At 43.1% G+C, this 26,650-nt stretch overlaps 1 protein-coding gene across 5 annotated transcripts in view; it reads left to right on the forward strand.

Annotated features, from left to right (window-relative positions):
• ANKRD11 (ankyrin repeat domain containing 11) overlaps positions 1 to 25,360 on the forward strand; it is a 276,644-nt gene extending 251,284 nt beyond the window's left edge. For all 5 annotated transcript variants that reach the window (XM_069085540.1, XM_069085538.1, XM_069085537.1 and 2 more), the window contains 4 exons: positions 18,364 to 18,462; positions 18,561 to 18,704; positions 19,700 to 19,792; positions 20,600 to 25,360. In XM_069085540.1, the coding sequence (XP_068941641.1) occupies positions 18,364 to 18,462; positions 18,561 to 18,704; positions 19,700 to 19,792; positions 20,600 to 20,785 (522 nt within the window). In that variant the 3' untranslated portion in view covers positions 20,786 to 25,360. The remainder of the gene's footprint in view (positions 1 to 18,363; positions 18,463 to 18,560; positions 18,705 to 19,699; positions 19,793 to 20,599) is intronic.
• Positions 25,361 to 26,650: the final 1,290 nt, after the last annotated feature.

The raw sequence follows: 26,650 nt of genomic DNA on the forward strand, positions 1-26,650 counted from the left end.
TTTTTGCCTCCAAAGGTAGTATGATTTTTATTGTATTAGACATCCCCCCCCCCCGCAAGAACCTGCATGTATTTTTTTTTTTAAAGATGCAGATATTCCCCCATTGTTTAGTCTCCTTCTGTGCCCCTCCCTCTTATGCAAATATGGGCATTAAAACCAAGGGCCCACCTTCTATTTGGATGGGATGCATCTACTAGGATTTCCTTTTCTCCCTTTGGCACATTGTGTACCTTCTCCTTGGGAGAGGGAAGACTGACAGACTGCAATAGGGAATTTTTCCACAAAAAAAACACAAAATCAGTCTAGAGTCAGTCAAGGCTTTTATCACTCGTATAGCATAGATTGATATTTACATTGATCCTGTAACACACTTAAATCTTGTTAGGCTGTGGAACATCAAAGAAAGACTGCATTATAATTTGGTATGGTTTTTTAAATTACGTATTTGGTCTATTTTTAGTTTGTGATTCATGTTCACTGTGGTGACAATTCTTGGTTAACTAGGAAATTTCATTTTACCTGAAAAGACTTCCTACCAGTCTGAGCAGGCACTGGTTGGTTGCATTTACATTAAATGTAAGTTTACATTAAAGGTCACAGTTTTTTTGGTTTGGTTTGGTTTTGAGATTAGCTTAAGACTGTTAGTTTTAAGATAACTGACTTTGGGACTTTCTTCCCAACACACAGAGATTTCCAGGGTTTTTATCTCCCTAGAAATAAGCATTTCTAAATTACCTTGGAAATAGGGTTATAACCTACACATACCAGAGAACCACCATACAGGCATTATAGCCCTGTTTCTCCTATTAATCCTCCCTTTCACCATTCTGCATGCCCCAAAGGATTTCAAAGCTCAGAGGGACTTTAGTTAAATGTATTGAACCCTGTTAAGAACAGATTTCTGCTGGGCCACATATTGCCTTAGAAAGCCACAAATTAACATTATCTGTATTGCATTTTTATTTATTTTGTTTGATGTTCCCAATTACATTTTCATCTGGTTATAGTCTTACTCAGGGAATTTGACACTTGACCTATTCCAAGCTTTTATTATTACGAATGAGAGACCTGGGGAACAAAGATTTTCAGTAACTTGTTTATGTGTTCAGTCAGTAACCGAGCCTCAATGCATACCCAGCTTTTCTGACTCCACAGTAAATGCTCTTCCTGTTCTTCTTTGGGTTTATGGATCTTTAATTACTGAAGCCTAGCTCTTTTCCTTAACTACTTCCATTAGTCAGTCAGTAAACCTTTATTTGGTGCCTAAGCACTAATAGATAGGCAAAAAAAAGGGGGGGGGGGAAGATAGAAAGGCAAAAGACAGTCCCTGCCTTCAAGGAGCTTATAGTTTAATGGGGGAAACAATATACCAAGAAGCCAAAATATAGAATAAACAAGAAATAATTAACAGATGGAAGGCATTGGAATTAAGAGGGGTTTAAGGTTTCCTGTGGAGGGTGGGATTTTAATTGGAACTGGAAGGAAGCCAGGGAAGCTAGTAGGCACAGATGAGGAGGAGGGAGAGAGTCCCAGGAATGGAGGACAGCCGGAGAAAATGCAGAGAGATGAAGGATCTTGTTTGTGAACAGCCAGGAGTCCAGGATCACTGCATGGGAGAGGAGACGATGGAGAGTAAAGATAAACTACACTGGAAAGGTGGTGGGCAGGGATAGGTAATAAAGGGCTTTGAATACCAAACAGAGCATTCATATTCAATCCTGGAGGCAGTAGGTTTCTAATGGAGTTTAATGAATAAGGGTATGACATGAATGGATCTACACTTTAGGAAAATCCCTTTGGTGGCAGAGTGGAGGATGGATTGGAGTGAGGAGAGACCTACCAGCAACTCCTGAGTAGTGGAGGCATGAGGGGATGAGAGCTGCACTAGAGTGGGGGCAGTGTCAGAGAAGGGGGAAAATTTGAAGTGAAATGGATAGGCCTTGGCTACAGATTGGATATGGGGCATGAGAAATAATGAGGGAGAAGTCAAGAAGGCTTGTTCATCTTAATACCATGTTTAGATTGCAATCCTGGGGAACTAAAGAGATGATATTGCCCTTGATGGTAATAGGGAAGTAAGGAGGCAGTTAGAGGAAAAGGCAGAAGAGGGTTTTTTTTGGCCTTTTGGAGGGCATTTGGGGATAAGTAATTTGGCCCAGGGTCACACCGCTAGGTGTGTGTGTGTGTGTGTGTCTGTGTGTCTGTGTGTCTGTGTGTTAAGTGTCTGATGCCGGATACGAATTCAGGTCCTCCTGACTCCAGGGCTGGCACTCTACTCACTGTGCCACCTAGCCGCTCCATGGAGTTTTTAGTTTTTAACATGTTGCATTTAAGATCCCGAAAGGCATTTGGAAATGCAAGACTAGAGATCAGCAGAGAGAGGTTAAGGCTAGTTAGGTATATTTGAGACTCATTCACATAGAGATGGTAATTAAATCTACAGGGGCTGATGATATCACCAGCTGAAATATAGTGAAAAGAGACAGTGGCCCTAGGACAGGGCCCTAGTGGGACATCTGCAGTTAAAGGGTATGACCTGGATGAAAATCCAACAAAGGAGACTGGGTAATGGTCAGATTGGTTGGAGGAGAACCAGGGAAGAGGTGTCCTGAAAACCCACAGAGAACAGAGTATTGAAGAAAAGAGGGGACTTGACAGTCACAGAGTCTATAGATGCCAAAGAGTTCAAGACAATTAAGTACTGAGAAAAATAGGCTATTGGATTTGGCAGTTAGAATATCCTTTGTACCTTTAGAGAGAGCAATTTTGATGGAGTGAAGAGATCAAAAGCCAGATTATAAGGATCAAGAAGAGAGGAAGTGGAGGCATCTATTGTGAATGGCCTTCTCAACAGATTTGAACAGATTTGACTGCAAAGTGAGTGATAGTGGGGATGGAAGGATCCATTGAGGATTTCTTGAGAATAGAGGAGAGTTGGGTTAATTTGTAAGCAATAGGGAAAGAGCCAGTAGAAGTGTTGTTTTTCAGTTGTTTTCCGTTAGCTCCAACTCGTCTTGACCCCTTTTGGGGGTTTTCTTGGCAAAGATACTTGGATGTTTTGCCTTTTCATTCTCTAGCTCATTTTACCGATGAAGAAACTCAGGCAGACAAGGTTTGGTGACTTGCCCAGGGTCACACAGCTAGTAAGTGTCTGAGGCTAGATTTGAACTCAGGTCTTTCTGACTCTAGGCCTGTCACTCTATCCACTATGCCTCTGAGCTGCCCTAAGCCCATATGTAGGGGGAAATTGGACGATAAATAAGAGAGTAGTGATGATTTGGGGAGGAGAGGGCAGACATTCTGTTTGAGGAGACAAGGTGGAGTGGGGTCTTTGTGCATGTATGTAGAGGGGTTCTCCTTGGCAAGGAGAAGGGGGGGCCACCTCATTATGTGAGACAGGGGTAAAAGATTGTGGCATGAGGTATCTGGGTGATATTTGAGAAGGAAGGGAGAAGAGGGCCTCATTTTTTTTCTGTCAAATATGATACAAGATTCTCAGCTGAGAGATTGGGGAGTGGGGAAGCTATAGGAGGTTTGAGGATGGAGAAAAAGGGTCTCAGAAGAGAGTGGGATAGTGATTTGGCAAGGGACATATAGAAGGATTGCCCAGATACATTGAGGGCCCAGTTGAGGTTTTGTGACATAAATTTGTAGTGGACCCCGTTAGAACGATTGCCGATTGCATGATCTTCTCCACTTCATTTAGCAGCATGTGTATAGGGCAAAGTCAGTAATGGTGAGAGTGTGATTGAGACTGAGGCTTGGTAGGGTGTTATTGGCAATATGATGAGGGGACCCAGGGGGTGAAGAAAAGATGGTAGAGTTGAACCAGAAAGTCAAGATGGGGAAAAGAGAAGAAAATATACATTGCAGAGTTGACCTAGGAGAGAACTGGGAGGTTGGAGGTCATCAGTGTGGATGGAGAATAGGGTTTGGTGTGGGGGGAAAAAGGAGAGATGGAAAGCCAGTGGTCAGAAAAGGAGATGTCAGAGTTCTTGAACATGGAGATGGTACATGTCAGTGCATGTCAACAGTGGCAAGATTGAAGGGTAAGAGCATCTTTGTTATGTGGCTTAGGTGGGGTGGAGGAAGTAGAAATTGAGGAATTGATAGGGTGTTTGAGGGAGAGTCAGCATGTATATAAGTTAGAAGGTAGGAGTTGAGGAGGAGAAGAATAATTGTGAGCCGTGTACTAAACTCATTGGAGAAGGAAGGGGAGGTCTGTAGATAACAAATACTAGGCTTTTGATTAGGTGCAAGATGTGGATTGTATGGACCTCAAAGAAGGAAAGGTTAGTGATGGAGGTAGGGGGAATCTACTCCAGCAGGGTGAATTTTTGGTGACACCACTCCTCATTTCCCAAGTACTTGAAGGTCCTTGGCAAATCTCAGAGAGAGTTGAAGAGAATTTGGCTCTAGAGATGGTTCTGTGGGACACTACATAAAGATTCTCTTCTCTATCATGGAGATAATAACCCACCCACAAGCATGCACTTCCCCAATCTGAAATAGATTGTAAAGTGCTATTCAGGTCTTAAAGTGGTAAGCAAAGGTCACTGTAGAGCTGTGTACTGCCTGGTGTTCACTCAGTGACCTGGGACTGCGTGATTGAGTCATGAACATAACCATTTTAAAACTTTCTGGTAGCTTTTTTTTTTAAGAGATCAATACTAATTCTTTATTAAGTATATAGAATCACTTTTTGGAAAGTTGACCTACCTTTGAAAATCTTGATTTCAGCATGATCATTATGTGTTTTAAGGTGATCAGAAGGTGAAATGTTAGTGTCAGGTTTCCAGAGCTTTAGATAATAAAAGTTTTTGGAATGTGTTAATCCAATGTGCTGTCAGCCACAGGGAAGCTGGAAAAAAAAGTGAGAAAAAATGAATGAATGTTATCATCAGCATAGCTTCTCAGAAATTTTTCATTAGCAGTCAGGCCTCAGTAGTCTGCTCAGTTTGCCTTCATCTGTGATCTTTGTCGAAATTCTCTTTACACCTGGTGCTCGTGAGCCACACTGTCATTTGTTATGAAGAGGAAACTCATCAAAAGTCAGCTTATCATGCTCTGCCTTCTCAAGCAACTTGAGAGACAGGTGGAGGATCCTCATGGAATCCTCACCCTGTGGGAAGAGGTCTGTCCTCTCTGGACATTGATACTCTCAATGGACAAGGGTGGGTGGCTGTGCGCCATCCTTCTGCATATAGACAAAATTCCTCTTGGTGGTTAAGGTGTAGTTTGCCAACTTTAGCATTATACTTATCATCAGATCATGTAATCTTGGAGTTTAGAGGGGCCTTCCAGAGCCAGCTGGTATTAAAATACATACCCTTTTTACACGTCTGCTTAAACACAGCCAGTGACAGGGAACTCAGAATCTCATGAGCCACCCCATCTTATTTCTGGATGGCTCTCATCGTTGGAATGTTTTGTATTTTTTGAACTAAAATTTGTCGCCATGAATGAAATTTTGTGTCCCTCGGTCCTAGTTTTCTCTGTCATCTAGGCAGGTAACCCTCCAGATATTTGAAGGTGGCAATCTTGTCTCCTGTGCTTTACAGCAAATGTGTGTTAATTATCCTGCTGTGTCCATAGAGTTCCGGGCTGGGTGGGCCCCTAGGGACATAAAACTGAGGAAAGGTAAAGTCCTTTCCCTAGTGAACATCCTTTCTCTTGATTCCATATACCCAACTCTGTTAGCTGATCTTCATATGACTTGTTTTTATTCCCCATTACCAGTCTTGGTCACCTCTTTCTGTAGATGCACCATCCTGTCAATAACTTTCCTGAAAAACGCCTCCCAGAACTTGACACCACATTGCAGACATGGCACGACCAAGGCAGTATAGACTTTCTGTTTCTCTTAAGAGAGCTTCACTGACTTTCTCAGTTGTTATATGTCACTTTACTTACTCATATTGAACTTGCCAGACACTAAAATCATCAAATTGTCTTTGTTGTTTGTTTTTTCTTATGAACTACTTTATGGCCACATCACCCCCATCCTGTACTTGTTATGTAGTTGATTTTTAAAAGTAGAAATACGTGACTTGGGGGCGGCCAGGTAGCACAGCGAGTAAGAGCACTGGCCCCAGTGTCGGGATGACCTGGGGATCGAATCCAGGCTCAGACACTTAGCACCCACCCAGAAACACCTGGCTGTGTAACCTTGAGCAAGTTACTTAACCCCAGTTGCTTTAAAAAAGAAAAAAAAGAAATACATGACTTGAAATTTAATAGGAATAAATTTGATCTTAATATCACCATTTCGTTTTACCCTGCTTGGAATTTCTTTTGGGTCTCATTTCTGACATTTAATATGCTATTCTTCCTATAGTTATTGTTGCCTGTAAATTTTATATTATCTCTCCTACTTCATCCAGTTGACTGATAAAAAACAGTTGTTTCAGTATAACAGTTGTTATATATATATATATATATATATAGTTCATATATATGTATATATATATAGTATATATATATATATATACATATATATATATGTATATATATATAGTTCAGTATTAAAGTTAAAAAAGTTAAAGTATTAAAGTATAAAAGTTGTTCAGTATAACAACTGGGCCAAGGCCAAAAAACTCCACCAGAGATCTTCCCTCAGGCTGTAATGGAGCCATTAAAATACCTCACTCTTAAGGGCCAGCCAGTTATCCAGTTCCAAATCTACCAGACTGCACTGTTCTGTCTGAAACTTTGTCAAATTCCTTGTTGAAATTAATTATTTGAGCACTTCAGTCCAAGTATTAGAGGTCTACATTATTTCCTGGATGACCTGCCTCAATCAACTAGATTACTTAATTAATTTAGTAGATTATAATCTACTAGGTTACTTAGTAACCTTATTTTAAAAGAAAATAAGATTAGTTTGGTCTTACTCATAGTTAACATTTCTTCTCTTTGCCTGCTTTCAGAAACAGTTCCTTTAGTCATCTGTTCTAGAGTGAACATAAGCTCACTGGCCTACACTTTGAATGAGCTATCTTCTTTTTGAAAATAGGCACATTTGTGAGTCTCCACTCCCCTGTGATAATTTCACATTCTCCCTGTCTCCTTGGCCCCCCTAGATTACCAGCAACACCCACCCTCACAGCTTTTTTTTTAGTATCCCAATAAGTATTTGTCATAGCCCAGTAACTTGGAATTCATTAAGCACCAAATGTTCTCTTTCACTCTTAGTACAGTATCTGGCCCATAGTAGGTAGGCAGGCAGTCAAATGTCTCATAATTAATCTTGAGTTTCAGTCATTTTCCCTGGTAGAGAAGCAGAATTGGCATTGAGGTGAAATAGGTTTGCTTGCTTTCTCTTATCCATTATCAGTGTCCTATCCATCTAATGCAACATCCCAGTCCCTTACTTTTCCTTGCTCTTGCCCCACTATAATTTAAAAAGATCCTTTTGTCATCAGCAAACCAGTTCATTCTGGGCTTTAACCTTTGATACATGATCATTACAATACCAGGTTATGCTTTTATATTTGTCCTGTTTCTTGCCCTCAATTCTATCTTTTCAGAATCACAGTGTTTTATATATTTCCTTTTAGAAATCTGAGCTGCAGTATCACCTGATTTTTTTGTTTTTGTTTTTTAATGCTTCTCTCTTCCTTAATAGAATCACACGGAATTGTGTCATCATACTCCATTTTAAATGCCTCCTGTTATGCACCTTCCCTTTTAGAAGGCTACAAAATACCATAGCCTACTTTAACTTTGTGTTCTTAAGGGTATTACTTTAAAGCTTGATTATCCTAATAGCAAAGCATGTTTATATAGCATATCCAGTAAACACTGTAACTTGCTAATGGCCTGAGCATTGGAGGTCAAAACCCCTTTAAACAGTAGCTTAGTACGAATCCAAGTTTTTCTAGGAATGTTTGAGTCCTGCCTCAGTGTGAGAGAACTGGGAGATTTGATACCAGTTTTGACCCATTCTTTTCCATTTTCCTCAAGATAAACATGAAGGGTAATAGTGAGGGATATTCTCACCTAAAGGTGTTAACTGATTCCATAAAACTGTACACTCTTTTCTTCCACATATTTGAAAGTGGATTTCATTTCCCTTCTTTTGAATATCCAAGCAACATTATTTGTCCTTCAGCCCTACTATAAACCTTCAATATTGCACAGTCAGCAAGCGTTTATTAAACATTGTGTGACAGAAACTATATTAAGTGTTGAGATATAAATAAATTTTTTTTAAAAGCAATTGGGGTTAAGTAACTTGCTCAAGGTTACACAGCCAGGTGTTTCTGGGTGGGTGCTAAGTGTCTGAGCCGGGATTCGATCCCCAGGTCATCCTGACACTTTTACTCATTATAAATAAATTTTGCAGTGGTCTTTACACTCAGGGAGCAACAGCATGAAAATAACTAGAAAAGTGTATAATTTGTGGTGTAAAGAGAGGGTGGGATTTGATTGCCTTCTAGAAGGGATCCAGGAAAACTGTGGAGAGATGATCCAAACACAGGAAGAAAGTGGAGGCCTTCAGAGGCACTAAGACTAGATGGCCTTGGGTTTGAGGAATTGCGGGCATCTGGGTCAGAGTGATTGTAAGGTGTGAGATGACTGGAAATCTAAGCAGAGACCTTACTGAGAAGAGCTTTCAGATGCCAAGCAGAGGACTTTCTGTCTGATTCTAGAGTTGATAGGGAGCCATGATTGTATCTTTGCTTTAGGAAAATATTTTCACCTTGGAATCAAGTAGATGGTGGCTTGGAGTCAGAACACACTTGAGGCAGGCAAACCCAAGTAGCTAGAAAATTATTGCAGTAGTCCAAGTGAAAGTTAATAAGAACTTCTGCTGGAGTTGTGTCTGTATGAGTGGAGGGAAGGCAGGCAGGCTTTGTTAAACAATATACTGTGCTTTGCCCTTTAAGGATATTATCTCATTTGATACAACGGCTTTGGGAGGTAGATGCTATTATTATCCCCTTTTCAAATGAGGTAACTGAGGCACAATGAGCTTAGTGACTTGCCCAGGGTCACACAGCTAGCAAACTTGTAAGGCTGGTTTTGAGCTTAGGTCTTGTTGATTCAAGGGCCAGGACTCACTCTGCTGCACTACCTAAATGCCTCTGGTGAGAATATGCAAGTGCTTAGCATAGAGCCAGACACTAATGGGTGTTTAATCAGTGCTTATTTCCTTCCTGGAAGGAGGGGGGTCAGCAGCATGAAAGTGGAGATGTTGGGAGGGTTTTGTTGAAGGGATGGGAATAAAGGACTGTAATGTAATGCCAAGCAAAGGCAACTTCCCAAGGTTCAAAATACCAGCATAGGTGCTCTCCATTTTATTCAGTGACAAACCAAGAACAGAGAAGGTCAAAACATGACATCATTCAAAATACAGCATTTACTAAGTGTGATTAAATAATCTCCAAGTATTACCCCACCCCAGGACCTTCCAATCATTCAATCAATTACAAAGTCCCTGTTCTAAATACTACTCCACCCCTAGGCTGTACTTTCATTTAGTCCACCACAAAGCCCCTCTTCTCAAATGGAGATTAGTTTCCAAACATAAGTAAAGTACCTTCATTTGTTCAATCACAGAGCACAAAAAGGTCAAAAGTTCCCCACCCCTGGATCACAATTGAATCTACCCCAGAGTTACATCAAGTTTAAGCACAGCACTAAATACCCAAATGGAGGTCTTTTCTTCATCTTGACACAAGTTCTCAGCAATCTTAGTTCCTGGGGAGACAAGGCTTAGCAAGGCCACAAGATACATTGCCAGTCCCTTCATGAATTCATCCTCTGTCTGTAGGACAGTCCTAGAACCCCTGAAAACATTAGCAAAACCCTCTCCCAGGATTTCCGTAAACATACAACAAGAAAATCCTTCTTCAGGGCTTCTGAACCAACAGAAAGGTTCCCAGACCCCTGCAACAACAGCACTGTCCTTCACCAGTGGACAGTAGTCACTCTGTCTGCAGGACAGTCTCCAGACCCCTGCAACAACAGCACTGTCCTTCACCAGTGGACAGTATTCACTCTCTGTCTGCAGGACAGTCTCAGGAGCTCTGAACCAACAGAAAGGTTCCAGGACTTCTTCAACAGGACTGTCTTTCACCAGTGGACAAATCTGGCAAAACAACATCAAAACAGACAGACAAAGTACCAGCGAAACAGCCATGTCTCCTCAGTCCTTGGTAGCTCAGGGGTCAGGTCTCAAAAGTCCAGGGCAATTCAGAGTGGCCCCCAGCAATTCTCTCCGTCTCTCTCTGCCTCCATTGGCCATCATCTTGGACCTTTCTCCTTCCTTCTTGCTGCCTTCTGGCATCCCTGGCTTCCTTCAGGATTCAGGTAAAGTCCCACCTTCTACTGGAAGCCTTTCCCAGCCCTCTTTAAGCTTAATCACTCTGGGATTATCTCCATTTTGCCTTGCGTATATCATTTGTATATATAGTTATTTTTTCCACATTGTAGCTTTCCCCATCACTGTTTCAATACATCATAGGTTGGTATAAGAAATTAAATGGGAATTTTTTGCAAAAGCTGCAGACAACACTCAAAGGCCAGCAGACAATGCAGAAAAAGTGTATAAACTGAGATATGCATAAAATATGTGTATGGTATTGTATAATATCAACCCAAATTTTACAATAAGGTACTGTAAACATCCTATAAAAGAAAAAGAAAACATTCAGACTTCTTCTCTGGTACAAAGGGAGGGCAAAAAACCCCCAACATTACATGGATTTTCCAGATCACAAGGGTACTGTGCCCATAATTCTCAATGTGGAAAGGATAATGGTCATTGATTCCATGTTTAGACTCTGAGCTCCTTCAGAACAAACTTTTTTTTCCTTTCTTTGTACCCCCAACACTTAGCCCAGTGCCTGGCACTGTGGTTGCTTGAGACATGTTTACTCCCTTGATGATATTAGGCTCCAGTGAAGGATTTTAAGGGTGGAGAATACATGTTTTAGGTAGCAGGAAAGGAGCCAATGGATAGAGATGGAATCTAAGAGTATAGGGGTATAAGAGGAGGTAATCTGCTAAAGAAAATGGCAGGAGATGGGATCAAGGGTACATGTCAAAGGATTGGCCTTGACAAGGAAAACCACCTTTCCATGTGAGACAGGAGTGAAAGAGGAAATAGTGAGAGAAAGGGGGAAGCTCATCAAATGCCTAAATCTGAGAGAGTCTGGAAAAGAGATGAGAATGTTTGGCACACCTGCTCTGGAGAAGGGGCTAGTGATTCAGTTAGGGGGGAAATAAAATGTCTGCTTTGTTGCAGTAAGGGATCAGTTGAGGTGAGATGATAGATGTGTAGTGCCCCCAGTCAGCGCCTTTGTAGGGCAAGTGGTGAGAGTAAGATGGGGCAAGACATAACTGTGTCAGGGGGTCTGAAAGCAGAGGATAGTGCAGGAGTGAGTGGTTTCACTAACAGGTTGAGATAGGGAAGAGAGGAGAATGTAGCCAATGCAGGGAGGAGAAAAGAACAGAAGGGTGGACAGAATGGAGGCCATGATGAGGACAAAAGAACAAGTTTAGGGGTCATCAGAAAGGATGAAATAATAAATGATTATTATCCAGTAAAGGAATTTCAGGGTTCATTAAGTAGAGCAATTAGGAGTGATAATACAGTGAATGATGTAACTGTTTTTGCGTGTATAGGCTGAGGTGGATGGGAGGAACAGGTCATAGGAATTGTGGTTTGAGGAAGTGGCAAGTTAGGGTATTTGAAGAAGCATCGATACATATGTCAGTTTTCCAGAGATCTCCAACAATGGCTCAGTATTCGATCTGCTTGTTTTTTCATCGTCTTACTTAGGATATTATTTACCTGAGCCTGATGATTTGAACTTAACAACTAGGTATCCTGTTCCCATTTGTAACCAGGTCTTTATTGAGTCTTCTTGTTTTTGGCCTTTAGATTCTAGTCTAAAGGTCACTCTGTTTGGCAGAGGGAATAAAAGTAAAATAAGAAGTTGAGAATTTCTATTTACCTTCTCATACTGTCCACCCTCAGCAGATATCTTCTTTCTTCTTTGATCCTCTTCTTTTATTCAGAGTTTAAAATGTTTTATTTGTTTCATTAAATATTTCCCAATTACATTTTTAAAAAATTTAATATTCATTTAAAAAAATTTTGAGTTAGAAATTCTCAACCTCTCCTGCTGTTTTCCACCTATTGAGAAGGCAGGCAATATATTGTATATACATGTGAATATATGCATGTGAAGTCATACAATATATATTTCCTTATTAGCCATGTCACAAAAGAAAATAGACACAAGAAAAATAAAAGGTATAAAAAACAGCATGCTTCAATCTGTGTTCATCAGTTCTCTCTCTGGAGGAGGATAGCCCTTTTCATCATGGGGCCTTTGGAGTTGTCTTGGATCATTGTATTAATCTGAGTAGCTGAATCTTTTGCAGTTGATCATCCTTACAATATTGCTGTTGCTGTGTACAGTGTTTTTCTGGTTCTTCCCACTTCACTTTGCACATGTGTATCCTTTTCCCTTTTCTTTGATCTTTTTGGGATACAGATCAAGAATAGTATTGCTGAATCAAAGGACATGGAGTTTTAGTGCGCTTTGGCCATAGTTACAAATTATTCTTCAGAATGTTTGGACCAGTTCACAACTCCACCAACAGTTTATCAGTGTACCTATTTTCCCACATCCCCTCCAGCATGTCATTTTCCTTTTTTGTCATGTTAACCACTCTGATAGGTATGAGGTGGTACCTCAGAATTGTTTCAATTTGCTTTTCTCTATTCAATAGTGATTTAGAACATTTTTTTTTCATGTGACTATTGGTAACTTTAATTTCTTCTTATGAAAACTGCCTGTTCATATTCTTTGATCATTTATCAGTTGGCTCCTATTTTTATAAATTTGGCTCAGTTCCCTATATATATTTGAGAAATGAAGAGACCTTTTTTGCTTCATATAATCAAAATGGTCTGTTTTACTTCCTATGATCTTCTCCATCTCTTGTTTGGTCATAAACTCTTCCTTTATCCATAGATCTAACAAAGTACATTTTTCCATGTTCCTCTGATTTACTTAAATACTCTTTATGTCTAAATTATTTATCCATTTTGACCTTATCTTGTTATAAGGTGAGAGATACTGATCTGTGCCTAGATTCTGCCAAGCTGCTTTCCAGTTTCCCCAATATTTTTCAAAATAGTGAGTCCTTCCCCAAAAGCTTGAATCTTTGGGATTATCAAACACTGGATTACTATAGTAATTTTCTGCAGTTTATTATGTACCTATAGCAAATATATTTTTAAGCACCCTTTTTTCTGTTACCTATCTTTCCTCTCTAGCCTTATAACCATATCATACTTTTGTTTCTGTTGTCTATTACTTGGCCTTCCTTACATCTTTTAAAAATTTAAATTGGCCTCATGGGTTTCCTGTGTATCCATATCCATCTCTTTAGACAACCCTCTTGTTTTCCCCATTAGAATTGCTTCTCTTTGTATATTCAGAATTACAGTTTTAAGCATTTCCCATCCCTCCTGGGATGACTTTCATTATAGGATTTTAGTCCATGGCATCCTATCAGTCCTTCCTCTGAACTCTTTCAGGTCCATTCATCTGAAATCTAGGTTGAACATCATACTATTCCTGGCCTGAAGTGGTTGCTTCCTGAGGTTGACATAATTTTCACAGTGGATACCAGTTCTTTGGTGGTAAAAGTCAGATTCAGAATATGATTTCCCCTTTGAAGTTGATCAGCATTTTGAAGGCTTATATTTTCATTAAGACAAATCAAGGGGCAGCTAGGTAGCGCAGTGAGTGGAGTGCTGGCCCTGGAGTCAGGAGGACCTGAGTTCCAATCCAGCCTCAGCCATTTAACACACTGTAATGTAATGCCAAGGAAAGGCAACTTCCCAAGGTTCAGAATACCAGCATAGGTGCTCTCCATTTTATTCAGTGACAAACCAAGAACAGAGAAGATCAAAACATGACATCATTCCAAATACAGCATTTACTAAGCGTGATTAAATAATCTCCAAGTACTACCCCACCCCAGGACCTTCCAATCATTCAATCAATTACAAAGTCTCTGTTCTAAATACTTCTCCACCCCTAGGCTATACCTTAATTTAGTCCACCACAAAGTCCTTCTTCTCAAATGGAGATTAGTTTCCAAACATAAGGTCAAAAGTTCCCCACCCCTGGATCACAATTGAATCTACCCCAGAGTTACATCAAGTTTAAACACAGCACTAAATACCCAAATGGAGGTCTTTTCTTCATCTTGACACAAGTTCTCAGCAATCTTAGTTCCTGGGGAGACAAGGCTTAGCAAGGCCATAAGATACATTGCCAGTCCCTTCATGAATTCATCCTCTGTCTGTAGAACAGTCCTAGAACCCCTGAACACATTAGCAAAGCCCTCTCCCAGGATTTCTGTAAACATACAACAAGAAAATCCTTCTTCAGGGCTTCTGAACCAACAGAAAGGTTCCCAGACCCCTGCAACAACAGCACTGTCCTTCACCAGTGTACAGTATTCATTCTGTCTGCAGGACAGTCTCCAGACCCCTGCAACAACAGCACTGTCCTTCACCAGTGGACAGTATTCACTCTCTGTCTGCAGGACAGTCTCAGGGCTTCTTAGTGAACAGTCAGGTTCCAGGACTTCTTCAACAAAAGGACTGTCTTTCACCAGTGGACAAATCTGGCAAAACAACATCAAAACAGACAGACAAAGTACCAGCAAAACAGCCATGTCTCCTCAGTCCTTGGCAGCTCAGAGGGGCAGGTCTCAAAAGTCCAGGGCAATTCAAAGCGGCCACCAGCAATTCTCTTAGTCTCTCTCTCTCCACGAGGTGCTGCTTCCAAAAAGATCTTCCGTCTCTCTAGTGTCTCTCCAAATCTACCTCACCAGCTCCTCCCAGTTCAGGACTTTCTTTTCACATCAACAAGTCCATCCCACAGGTGGGATTAACAAGCTCTGGGGTTTAACACAATCAATTTGAAAACCAAGCCAATACAGGGGAATCTTTAATTGCCATTACTATCACACACACACAAACAAAAAACCTAGCCGTGTGACCTTGGGCAAGTTACTTAATCCAATTGCCGCCCTCCAAAAGTCCCCCCCCCCCAAAAAAAAAGACAAATCAAGAAATTGTCACCTGATCCACCTTAAATTGAGAGAACTCCCGGAGATATTCAGATAAATGAAATTACTGTTGTGTCCTGTCAGGGTCAAGCTTACTCCCTTTTTCCTCTTTCTCCAGGTCTTTAGTGTATTCTAATGAGAGTCAGCAGGTGGACACCAGGAGTAGATAGATGAGCAGCCCTCACTCCAGCCTGGCAGCTCTGAGGGCTGCTGAGCCCTTTCCCTCAGGGTTGCTCATCCACCTTTGGTGTCCAGCTGTTAGCCAAGTGTCACCTGTGGCTCCAAGACGATAGAGCATAGGCAGAGGCCACGGCTCAGTGAAACCATCTTGGCAGATGGGCTCAGCCAAGGTGGGGGTCACTGACAGGCCTCAGCCCCATGGCTGAGTTAGGAGGATGTCTGCAGACTCCAAGCATGGGAAGCTTCCCCTGGTAGGCTGGGCAGATGAGAACAGTTTGTTCATACAGCCATGAAGGCAACTGAAGCGGGCTCTGTGGAGCACCTAGAGCTTGGTCAGACATTGAAGACAGCATCCTGAGTCACTGCCAGCAGACTTGACTTTTGTCCTGCCACAGAACTTTGATGACTCTGGAAGAAAGAGTGAGGTTGCCGACTTTGTGCACCTCTGCCTCATGTAAATACAATGCATCACCCTGTGATGAAGGCCAAACAATAACACTGTGTGCTCTGATGATAGTATTTGCTTCTTTTTGTTGGTCTGCACCCAGATGCTCCCTACTGTGCTTCCCGATTCTCTGTTTTCTTCAGTGCAGTGTCACTCATTGCCCTGTCAGCTATTCTGTTACCATTGACCATGGAATGGTTTTCCAAAGCCATATTCTTAGTGTAGTTCTCATTCCACCAAGTCTTAGTAATGCTTATGGTGTCAGAGTTGCCTTTTTTGTCTTGCTTGTTACCCATACTTTATGTGTTTGGATAAAGACATAGTGTTATAGTTTTAGTGTTAGAGGAACGTCAGATACTTTTAGCCCCAACCCTATCATTTTGCTAATGACGAAACTGAGTCCCAGGGATATTAAAAATGACTAGGTGGCTAAGTGGTGCGGTGAGTAGAGCACTGGCTCTGGGATCAGGAGGACCTGAGTTCAAATCCAGTCTCAGATACTTCTCACACACACACACACACACACACACACACACAAGCAAGTGTGACCTTGGGCAAGTCACTTAACCCCAATTGCCCTACCTTCCCCACTCCAAAAAGCAAAAAATAAAAAAATGACTTGACAAAGTTCCATCAGTAATAAGTAGGGTTTGAAGTCTGATCTTTTGATTCTAGAGTCAGTGCCTCTCTGAAACTTTGTGCTTTTTCAGTGGTCTAGATTTTCTTTTCCTGTGACTTTCCAAGTACTTCTGCTGCTATACTGATTCCTCTGTTTTAGCTCCTATCCATCACCTAGCTTGGTGGATTTGCTTCAGTGGTTCTCTCCCTTTAACTTCCTTCTCATTTCAAATAACCTGAATCTTATTTGTAATATTCCAGGTAAACAGGTGATTTTATCTAGCCCTTGTCAGGTATGTTCCTCCTCAGAATCTACATCCCCCTCCTCTTTGGGGATATCTACCTGTGGTTCCCACTGTTCAGTTGCCCTTCTTTCTTCTCCATTGCACTATCTTTAAATCCGTTTTCTTCTTTGTTTTCACATTAAAGACCTTCCTTGTTTTTTAAAAAAGGAACTTGATTCTCCTCAATATTTGAGAAATATTCTTACAGCCCATTTACCCTCTCATAGCAGGGAAGTCAACATGCATTATTAGGGGTAGCAGCCACTTGGCCATGACAAAAATAAAAAAATTGTATGTGGTGTCAGTCACTGCAAAATTCACCCTTTTCTCCACACTTAGGGAAAGTTAAATCCATGGTCCTTTGCTTGTTTCCCAAGAGAACTACTAATGGAGAGGTAGGGGCTTGGGTAGAGCTAGAGAGAATGATCCTATGGGGGGGGGGGAAGAATTGGAAGGGGCCTCAGGGCTGAGCTTTAGGGCAAGGCTGAGTGAATCCAAGCTAGAGTCAAGATCCCCTGGGGGCGTGGAGCAGAAGCGGGACTAGGAACCATGTGAGGCTGCCCAGAGGCTGAGGGAACTCTGCCATCCTGGTAGGTACTAGGCACCAAGGACCAGCCGTCTTTCGTGGAGAAGCTTGATGAGGTTGGGAGTGCAGGCATGCTGATTCCCTTAAATGCAGTGGAAGGGAGGGGACAAGCATTTATTAATCGCCTGCCATACGCCAGGCACTGTTAGAAGTGCTTTATGGATGTTATCTCCCAGCCCTGGGACACAATGTGCTCTTATTATTCCTCCTCGGTTTATGGTTGAGGACACTGAGGCAGGCAGGGGTCACACAGCTGCTAAGTGTCTGAGGTGGGATTTGGACTAAGGTTTTCTGAGTACAGGTCAAGCGCTCTGTCCGTTTCATCCACTGGCCCCCCCCCCCCCTGTAGCAGCAAGCACCCCAAGCGTCCTCAGGGTTTGCAGCTACCACAGGTTCTTGGATCTGCTTTGTTAAAGGAAAGCAACTCAAAATGGGTTAACAAGCTTACTTTAATCAGTCAGACATATATCATTTACCTTATTCAGGAGAAAAGGTCAGCATCCTGAATCTCAAAGTATACAGGCATAATTATCAAGACAGAAACATCAAGTAGACAGATTTCCAAACTGTCCAACCATTACATCCATACCCAGTCAACATCTGGGTTTCCACATTCTGGGTTTTTCAAAGCCGGGGGACTCTCAACATCGGCTTCCCAGAATTCAGATCAAATCACAGAACACTTCTCAAAGTGAGTCCCAAAACAAAGCTACACATCAGGGCTTATATAGCCTTCTCCTGGCTCAGAGAATGTAACAACCTTATTGACCCACTGGCCAATCAAAAAGTATCTACTGAAAAACAAGCCTCCCTCCCCAGGCTTCTGGTGCACTTTAGCCTAGGGGCAGGGAAGATCTTTAAAATTTACATTCGCATTACACCCCCCCCCCAAGCTGCTTGTGGGATCCAGAAACACTGACTTTGCATGGGTAATACTAGAACAAAAAGTTGTACTACATCAGTGACAGGGATAACTGATTGTCCTTTGGAAGTAAGTAGGAATCTTGATTACTGAAGAGAGTAGTCGAATTTGGGAAAAGAGGTGAAGGAAGCTTCCACTGTTTGTCATTAATACTAGCTGAAGACTCTGTCAGTCAAGCATTCTGATTGTTGGTGTCTGTTTCTCTTTGGGTCTGCAGATTGCCCCACCTCCATCTCTGGCAGAACCACTGAAGGAATTATTTAAGCAGCAGGAAACCGTAAGGGGAAAACTCCGTCTCCAGCACAGCATAGAGCGGGTAAGAAAGTATCAGAAGGGGAGAGCTTTTTATTTGGATCTCAGCCCCCTGCTTCAATAGGAGTGTCCCATTTTAAATTACTTCTCTCTTGTTGCCAGGAGAAGCTGATTGTTTCATGTGAACAGGAGATTTTGCGGGTTCACTGTCGAGCAGCGCGGACAATAGCTAATCAGGCGGTCCCATTCAGTGCCTGTACAATGCTGCTAGACTCTGAGGTCTACAACATGCCCCTGGAAAGTCAGGTCAGTGGCATTCTTTAGGCACGAAGACATTTCTGTCCTCAGAGGCTGTTTGTCTGTCTTGGAGTTATCATGTGTCTTTTTGCAAGGGAGAAGATCATTTGGCTAAAGCGGCCTAAAATGTAGGCCAGTTAAATTCATGCTTCCTGATTAAGATCAAGATCCCGACCTATCATTTAATTCACAGCAATATTTACCTTCTAAGTATGGAGCATTCCCACATCTCTTTAGGTCATGCCGTACCCAGATTTTTATTCCAAATTATATAAACAATTAAAAACTGTCCAGAGCTCTCCTCTCTCTTCACCTTCCATCCCAGGTCGCAGCAGTGGTGCATCAGTGTCTATTTTAAGATACAGTAGCATGCATCTGCTCTTAGCCTATCTCCCAAAATAGAGCCTTCAACAATCAAGGAAAAGTTGGAATCACTGTGCATTTAGCAAGGTGCCTGGCACACAGTAGATGTTAATTAAATGATTATTGACTTAAAAAGCATCAGCAGCATTGGGCTTTGCTGCTTTTCTGAAGCCCATAGTGGCCCTTGGTGAAAGCCAGACCAGCTTTTGGGACACAGTGCTGACGTGGGATGCAGAGGAAGGTTCTGGCCCAACCACCTGAGCAATGTCAGTGATGCCGGTGGAGACCTGGGCCCCACCGCGGTTACCCCTAGTGACCTGTTTTCATCCACCTCTTCCTCTGCTTCTCTTTACATGGCCCTCATTGTGACACCTGCTGTGAGTTCAGCGGTGCCTTCGCACCAGGAAAGATGGACGTGCTGCTGCCTGCGGCTAAAGGTCTTTGGCCTTCTTTAGGGAAAGGCTTCAGAAGGCCTGAGATAAAAATGGAAAAGTGTTTGGCTTGTGTGTCGCCGCTCTCGATGGGAGGCCGTGTGGAGTCTCTCGTGTCGGTTTTCTCAGTCTGAAGATGGGATAGCATGATTCCATCCCCCATACTTGCTCCCTGCATTAAATGTTCTCTTTCCTTGGTTGGTTCCACAGGGGGATGAAAACAAGTCAGTGAGAGACCGCTTCAATGCTCGGCAGTTCATTTCCTGGCTACAAGACGTAGATGACAAGTATGACCGGATGAAGGTTAGAGCCCTTTCCTTCTCTGTGACCCGGGGCACGTTCAGGGCCCGGAGGAGCCGCTCGCGGGGTCTGTTAGCGCCCCGTCGGAGACTTGGCGTCTGTCTCTGAAAGCTAGGCTGTCCGTTGTCGTTACTAGTCAAGCATAGGGAGACACAGGGCTTTCCCTTTCCTCGGGAAGGCAGTCATGTCTCTACAACCTGACCCCGAGAAAGTCCGCAGTGCAAGCCCATCGTGAGTCTGTCACACAGGGGGTCGCTAGAAAGGTTGTCCTCATCACTTCGGCACTGTCGGTCTGAGGCGATCACGGACAATGCTCCTTCAGCCTTTGACCAACACCACCTTTTCCTGTTTGGGGGAGTAGAAGGAATGGTGATTTTATCTTTGCTTTGAAGACAGTGAAAAGCAGAGCTTTGGTCAAGTGCAGGTCGCATAGCTGTAGCTCATGATCAGCCCTTTTCTATGAGCCAAACCATATGTTATCCAACAGATTGATGTGTGTAGTTTAGTAGCCATATAGTGAGATTCAGCACTATGGTCCTGATGTCAGGCAGAACCCCTTAAAGGGAGAGCCACATAAAGGACCATGGGACCATGTGCTTCCACATAAGTTATTGGTGGTAATAGGAATTGTTTGTGGAAGTTACATTGGTTACAAGGCTAGTTCTGTCTGCAACGCTCCCAGGTTGTTGGTAGGTGTGATTGTCACCCTGCCAGTTAGTGAGGGACAGCCTCGGGCCGGTGGCCAAGGGTTCAGGCCTTGTGTGCTTTCCTGCTCCCCCTCCTCACTGCTCGATTTTGTCTCCTGCACAGACGTGTCTGCTGATGCGACAGCAGCACGAAGCGGCAGCTCTCAACGCAGTGCAGAGGATGGAGTGGCAGCTGAAGGTCCAGGAGCTGGACCCTGCAGGGCACAAATCTCTGTGTGTGAATGAGGTGCCGTCCTTCTATGTGCCAATGGTCGATGTCAACGATGACTTTGTGCTCTTGCCGGCATGACAAGACCAGATCCCAAGACAGTCTCACAGGAAACTGGCAAAGGCAGGAGCCCTCCTGGACGAGTGGCTGAGCTCCTGTTCATCCAGAATGCTTGTTGGTGAATCCCTGGGTGGAAGGAAGAAGCATCTCTCAGGGGGGTGGGGGAGAGGGAGTGAGAGAACAGTTGCACTTTCTTCACAATGTATCCGTCACTTCTGCACTGATGGCAGGCACCCAGCCGCAGAAGTGGGAAACGCATCTCTTGTATGAACCAGGTGCTTCGGCGGAGGGTGAAAAGCTTGCACACTACGCGAGTCTGACTAGACAGCAATGCCATGGAGGGCCTGGATGGGCTCGAGGCTGCCCTGCCACCATCTGGGGAGCCGGAGCTGCTGAGCAGGGGCCAGGAGTCATGGTGGTTTCCATCTTTGTGGAAATGGCAATTTTCAGATCTGTGTTTTCCATTCAGCTGCAGATTCATTTCAGAGAAGTTGCAGAAGAGAATTCATTTTTTAAGTTTCTCGTTCCATCCGGATCTAATAGAAAAAAATATAATGAAAGGCACCCAATCCACCTTTCATTGGACAAAAGTGTACCGGGGTGGAGCCAATAGACTTCCAAGTCTAAGGATGCTCTCCAGCTAAAGTCACAGGGCAGCCACTGGCCCCCGTTTTTTCAGACAGCAGGGCCGTGGACGCTTGTGTTGAGCGAGGGCCCAGGCGGCGCCGTCCGACCCCTCCAGAAGTTGGGGGGCGAATGGTGACCCAGAGCTAGGACTCTGCCAAGTGTGTTTTTAATGGAGTCAGATCCATGCGGTTTATATATTTTTCCTTTAATCTTGGGCATTTTGTTTCTCTTTCTGAGAACGTAACTTGAAACACTACAGAGCCAATACTCATATAAAAATGTACCCCATAAATGCTGTACAGTTTTATACACATTAACAATGTACTTTTGCTGCCTTCTAGATAATTTATTTTGCAACACATTACTGCACAGTTGTAAATAACTTATGTACTGTAACATCACTTTCAGTTATGTGTAAAGAAATAAATAAATTAATTAAAATTATCTTTGTATATGTATAGTTCACATTAGGCAGCACTTTCCCTTTCAAGGAAACAGAAGGGCCAAAATGGCGTGCAACATTCAGTATTCTGAAGCCTGTCTTCTAACCAAAAGAAAGACAAGATAACTCCACTCAGAATTTGCATTCTTCACTTTCTTTTTTTTTTTTCTTCCTCCTTTCTTCCCTGCCCTTTAAGTTAGGACAAGTAGCAAAACTCCCTGCCCATGTGGTCCAGCCAGTGATGTGTTTCATGGGGCTCAGACCGGGGTCTTTCTCCTCTCTTTATGAGACTGGGGGTGGCAGGGAGGGAACAAGAGAGAAGTCTACCATCACTGTTGCTTTAAGATGAGCCTCCTGCCCTAGGTCAAGGGGGATTCATTCAAACTCCCCTCTGCGGCGGACAAGCTAAGCTTCCTTAGCTCCTTAGGAAGTGGTCCTATTTTTTGATGGAAAAGTTAATGTTCCATTTGAAAGCATGGAAAGTAATTTATCACAGGAGGCTATCTTAGCAGTTTGTGGAAGAAATGACCTCAAGTCCATGGTGGGGGGGAATTTGGAGCCCTCTGGCAACCTAGGACAATCCATTCCCAACTTTGTGCCACTTGGGGGACGCCTCCCATCCTTTGTATGATTCCTCCCATGTTCCACAGGACAAACAAGGCCTTATTTGTCAGAAGCTCATCTGTTTAGCTAGTTGGGCTCGATTCAGAAGCAGCGCACAGGAAGGAGATGTGGCGTGGTCGACATTTTTACCTTCCTGTCACGTTTGTCCTCTAGAAGGGGAAAGGGAACTCAGCAGGAAGATGAGGGCAGCAGTATCTGAGAGGCCGAGATGCCACCGGTTGTTTGACGTCACCCTATTTGAGCTCTTTGCATTTGCCTAGAAGTTAGACACAGGGCATGAAGGTTTCTGTTCCAGAAGTTGGCTTGGGGTGAGGGGGAAGGGTAGAGAAAGCCATGTGGACAAAGAAAATGCCGTCTTGCTTTGGCGTTTCTCTGAAGGGGGACATACCAACTAGAACTTACTTGGAATGGAACCTTGTTGGATCCCATGGCGGTGTGAGGACCCGCTGGGGACAGCTAAGCAGTGGACTTCAGATGATGGAAGCCAGTGGAGGATTTTGTGGAAAGGGGTCAGAAATGAAAGTAAGCTTTCCTCTGGGGCTCCTGCTTTGTTGGAGGACAGAGCAAGTGCCTTGAGTTTCTTTCTGAGAGAGTCCTACTATAGGGAAAATGCGAAGGGCCCCCAAGCAAGAGCCTTGGAATGGAACCTGACTGAGTAGCTAGCTAGGCCCAGCTATCACACAGAGGTGGGTAGGTTATGGTTCAGCTCGGCAGGATTATATTGCTCTAATGAAGGTGCCTATCCTCAGAGTAACAGTGGGGTGAGGTGAGATTCCAAGCAAAGATGAATAGTGGAAACATTTTAAGTACTTCTCCCAAATGGTCTATTGTTTTTGTTTGTTTTAATGAATCCAGGCACCCTTCCCCAGTGCGCCCTCCCTATTTATTATTTATGAAATCGGCTTCAATTTAGGAAATTCCTAAAATGAAATATCTGCTCAACCCTCTCCCTTCCTCCACCCTCTGGCCCCAAACAAGCTAGTTGCATGACAGTTGAGACATTGGGCCTCCAGAAATGTGCCCAGAAATGTGTGCAGAGACATTGGTGCTGTATAAATGGTGACTTGAAATTATTGTTATGCTGTATTCTCTTGACATGTTGAAAAGAAGTCCAACTTTATCAGCATTTTAAAGTGTTTTAAATTGTTTTATTTGTCTGGCGTCTTCTGTTCCTGTGCTGATGTCCCTGAATGCTTAAAGAGGAGGAAGTCGGGCTTTGGCCATGTGAGAAACAAATGAACTCCTTTCTCTTCCTAATTCCCTCTCCCTTCCACCCACACCCTGGGGTATCAATCATCTGATTCCCAGGGTTCTAGGAGTTACACAACGTGTTTGGGAAAGCAAAGAGAGGAAAGAAATGGGAGGTCGGTCTTGGTCCAGCAGTGGACGAGTGGCAGCCTGAATTGAGACCAGTTCTTCCCAAAGGATGAGTCAGAATGTATGCACTCTTTTGGAAGACCAGGCACTGTAGGGATAGCAATGTAGAATTAGGTGTAGGTTATTTGATGGGAGAGGATTAAAAAAAATCTTTAGGATCATTTTTAGAGTCTATTTGAAGGGGGGGGGGGGGCAGGGAGAGATGGGAAGAAGAATCAGGCAAGTGAAAAGAGGTTTCCTCCCAGTCTTCCTCTGTCCATTTACCATGGTTAGCCCAACCACACAAGCTCTTTCAGCTAGTTGTCTGCCTGCTTTCTTCCCCCACCCCTCCAAGCCCTGTTCAGAGTTAATAGAATTTCTGGCTTTGGACAGGCCAGCTTCCAGATCTGCAGGTGCTGGGGAGGTGGGGGGCGGGGAGACAGAGCATTGCTATCCAGGACCACCGCCAGCCTTCTCTGCGTGGGGAACGGCCAGCCAGGGCAGCAAACAGACCTGTCTGCTTTTGTGTATGGTGAGCAGTTTACTATGGATCTTCTCCGGCTTGGCTTTTTCTTCAGAACATCTAGTTACCCTGACAGGAATGTTTTGTTTGTGGGTGCTACGTGCAGCCCCTTTCCCAGTATGCCCCCAGCCTTGTCCGTGTGGACAGTGCACGGTGAGGATGCACCTTGGCTCGTAGTGGAATGTAACGATGCCCCCTCACTCCAGTGTTTTTGAGCTTCATGGATGTATTACAGCTGTTTCCCTTCCCATCTTGACTCTTCAGGTCCTTATCCTGCCACCATTACCCCCCTTTCTCCTCCCCCTTTTTTCTTTTAATCTAAATTAACCAATTGAGAGGCTGGTTTTCCTCGCTGTCAAAGGGCCAGCAGAGATTTATTTCCGGGGGTGGAGAAAGAAGTGGGGAGAAGAAATGTCCACCATAGATTCAGGAGTGAACTAGGTCATGTTTTTCTCTCTACCCCCCTCCCCCCTTCTGTAAGGGACATACCAAATCACGGTCAGATATCTTTCAAACCCTTTTTTTTTCCCCTTTTGGTTAAGTAACCATAAATTAATCTGTATAAGCATGGAGAGTCCTTTTAATCAACAATTTCAAGCAACAATAGCAAAAGTAATGTATTACCTTGACCCATGTGCTTTGTGGATTCCTCCCTGGACAGTGTAAATTTCCCTCCTTGTAATGCTTCTGAGACAGTGTATATAGATGTAAATAGCTCACAGGTCAGTTCACACCCTTCTCTTTGTACTAGGTCCATTTGCGTAGAATGTGGGGTTCCAACAGCAGCGACAGTGCATTGTCTGTAATGTAACAATGTAATTTTTTTTTACAATGTAGTTTGTGTACATATTGTTTGGCAGTTCTGCCACTGCTACAGTACTGTCATTAGCTGTACAACTTCCTGCAGAAAGAGACAAAGTGAATACAAATGTTATTTTCTACAGTTGCATGTACAGAGATGAGCGCCAGAGACATGCTGTTGTCCCTCAGAGATAATGTTCGTAAATAAATTTTAAAAAAACAACTACCACCAACTTTGTCTGTCCTTTTTCAGTCTCTGGGGGTTCCTGGGGTGGGGGTGGGGGGTAGGGCAAGGTGAGTATCCGTGTTCATCATCAGTAATTTAGATAACTAGACCCCGTAATTCAGCATGGAACTCAAACATCAGCCTAGGGGGCAAATCTGGCCTTTGCCATTCGTTACCCGTATGTGACATTGGGCAAGAAACACCCTCATAAAATGAGAATTGGGCTGGATGACCTCCCCAGGGTCTTCAAACCTGACCCCTAGGGACCTCCTTGGCACCTCCTCTCAGATGCTCATTGTCACTTGGCTTCTGGAACCCTTCCACCTAAATCATTAAGGAGCTGCCTCTTGTTTGGTAAAGTAAAGGCTTCTAGGGACAAGGTAGATAGGTATCACTTGATGTCATTGCTTCTGAACCCAATACATCCAGACCTTCTCATTCCTACCCTTGCCTGTTGAGAAGATCCAACAGCCAATGTCACTTTTGGGAACAGCTTCCTTTGTTCCAGCTACCTACCTTTCCTAGCTACATAGCACTCACAGACTGGCTTAAAACCTTCCTCTGCCAGGCCCTACGTGTATTCTCTACTCCCTTTGGAAGTGAGTTTTGTTTTAACTTTTGAGTTTATTGCCAAATATTTCCCTCCTCCCTCACTGAGAGAGCCTTCCCTTGATCAGAGATTAAAAGCAAAATATAACCCAAAACTAAGTTTGGCACCATATGTAAACTCGTCCCCAACCTCTTTAATCAAAGGAGCATTTTCTCTCATTTGGGGCCAAGTTTGTTCAATAAGCAATATTCAGTTTTTGCTTTCTTGTTTTAATTTACAGAAATTTTTATTTACAGAATAAATTATTCTGTAATTATAAATAATTACAGAAAATGTTATTTTCTGTGTATGTCATTTTCCTGGTTCTGCTTAACTGGCCCTGTATCATTTCATGTTTTCTCGAAATCTTCATTATGTGTTGGCAATAATATTCCATTATATTCACGTATCATAATTTGTTTCATCTAGCCCAGCACAATGCCTAGCAAATTGTTTAGTTCTGTCTGACTCTTTGTGACTCCACGGACCATATCATACCAGTGCTGTCCATAGGGTTTTCTTGGCAAAGATACTGGAATGGTTTTTGCCATTTCCTTCTCCAGTGGATTAAGGCAAACAAGTTAAGTGACTTGCCCAGGGTCACATAGCTAGTGAGTATCTGAGGTAGGATTTTAACTCAGATCTTCCTGATTCCAAGTTCACCTAGCTACTTCCATACAGTAGGTACTTGATAAATG

The sequence above is a fragment of the Petaurus breviceps genome, unplaced genomic scaffold (genome assembly GCF_028583685.1).
Source record: "Petaurus breviceps papuanus isolate PSGF00001 unplaced genomic scaffold, PetGlider_PUasm1.0 176, whole genome shotgun sequence".
In the NCBI taxonomy this organism is placed as follows: Eukaryota; Metazoa; Chordata; class Mammalia; order Diprotodontia; family Petauridae; genus Petaurus; species Petaurus breviceps.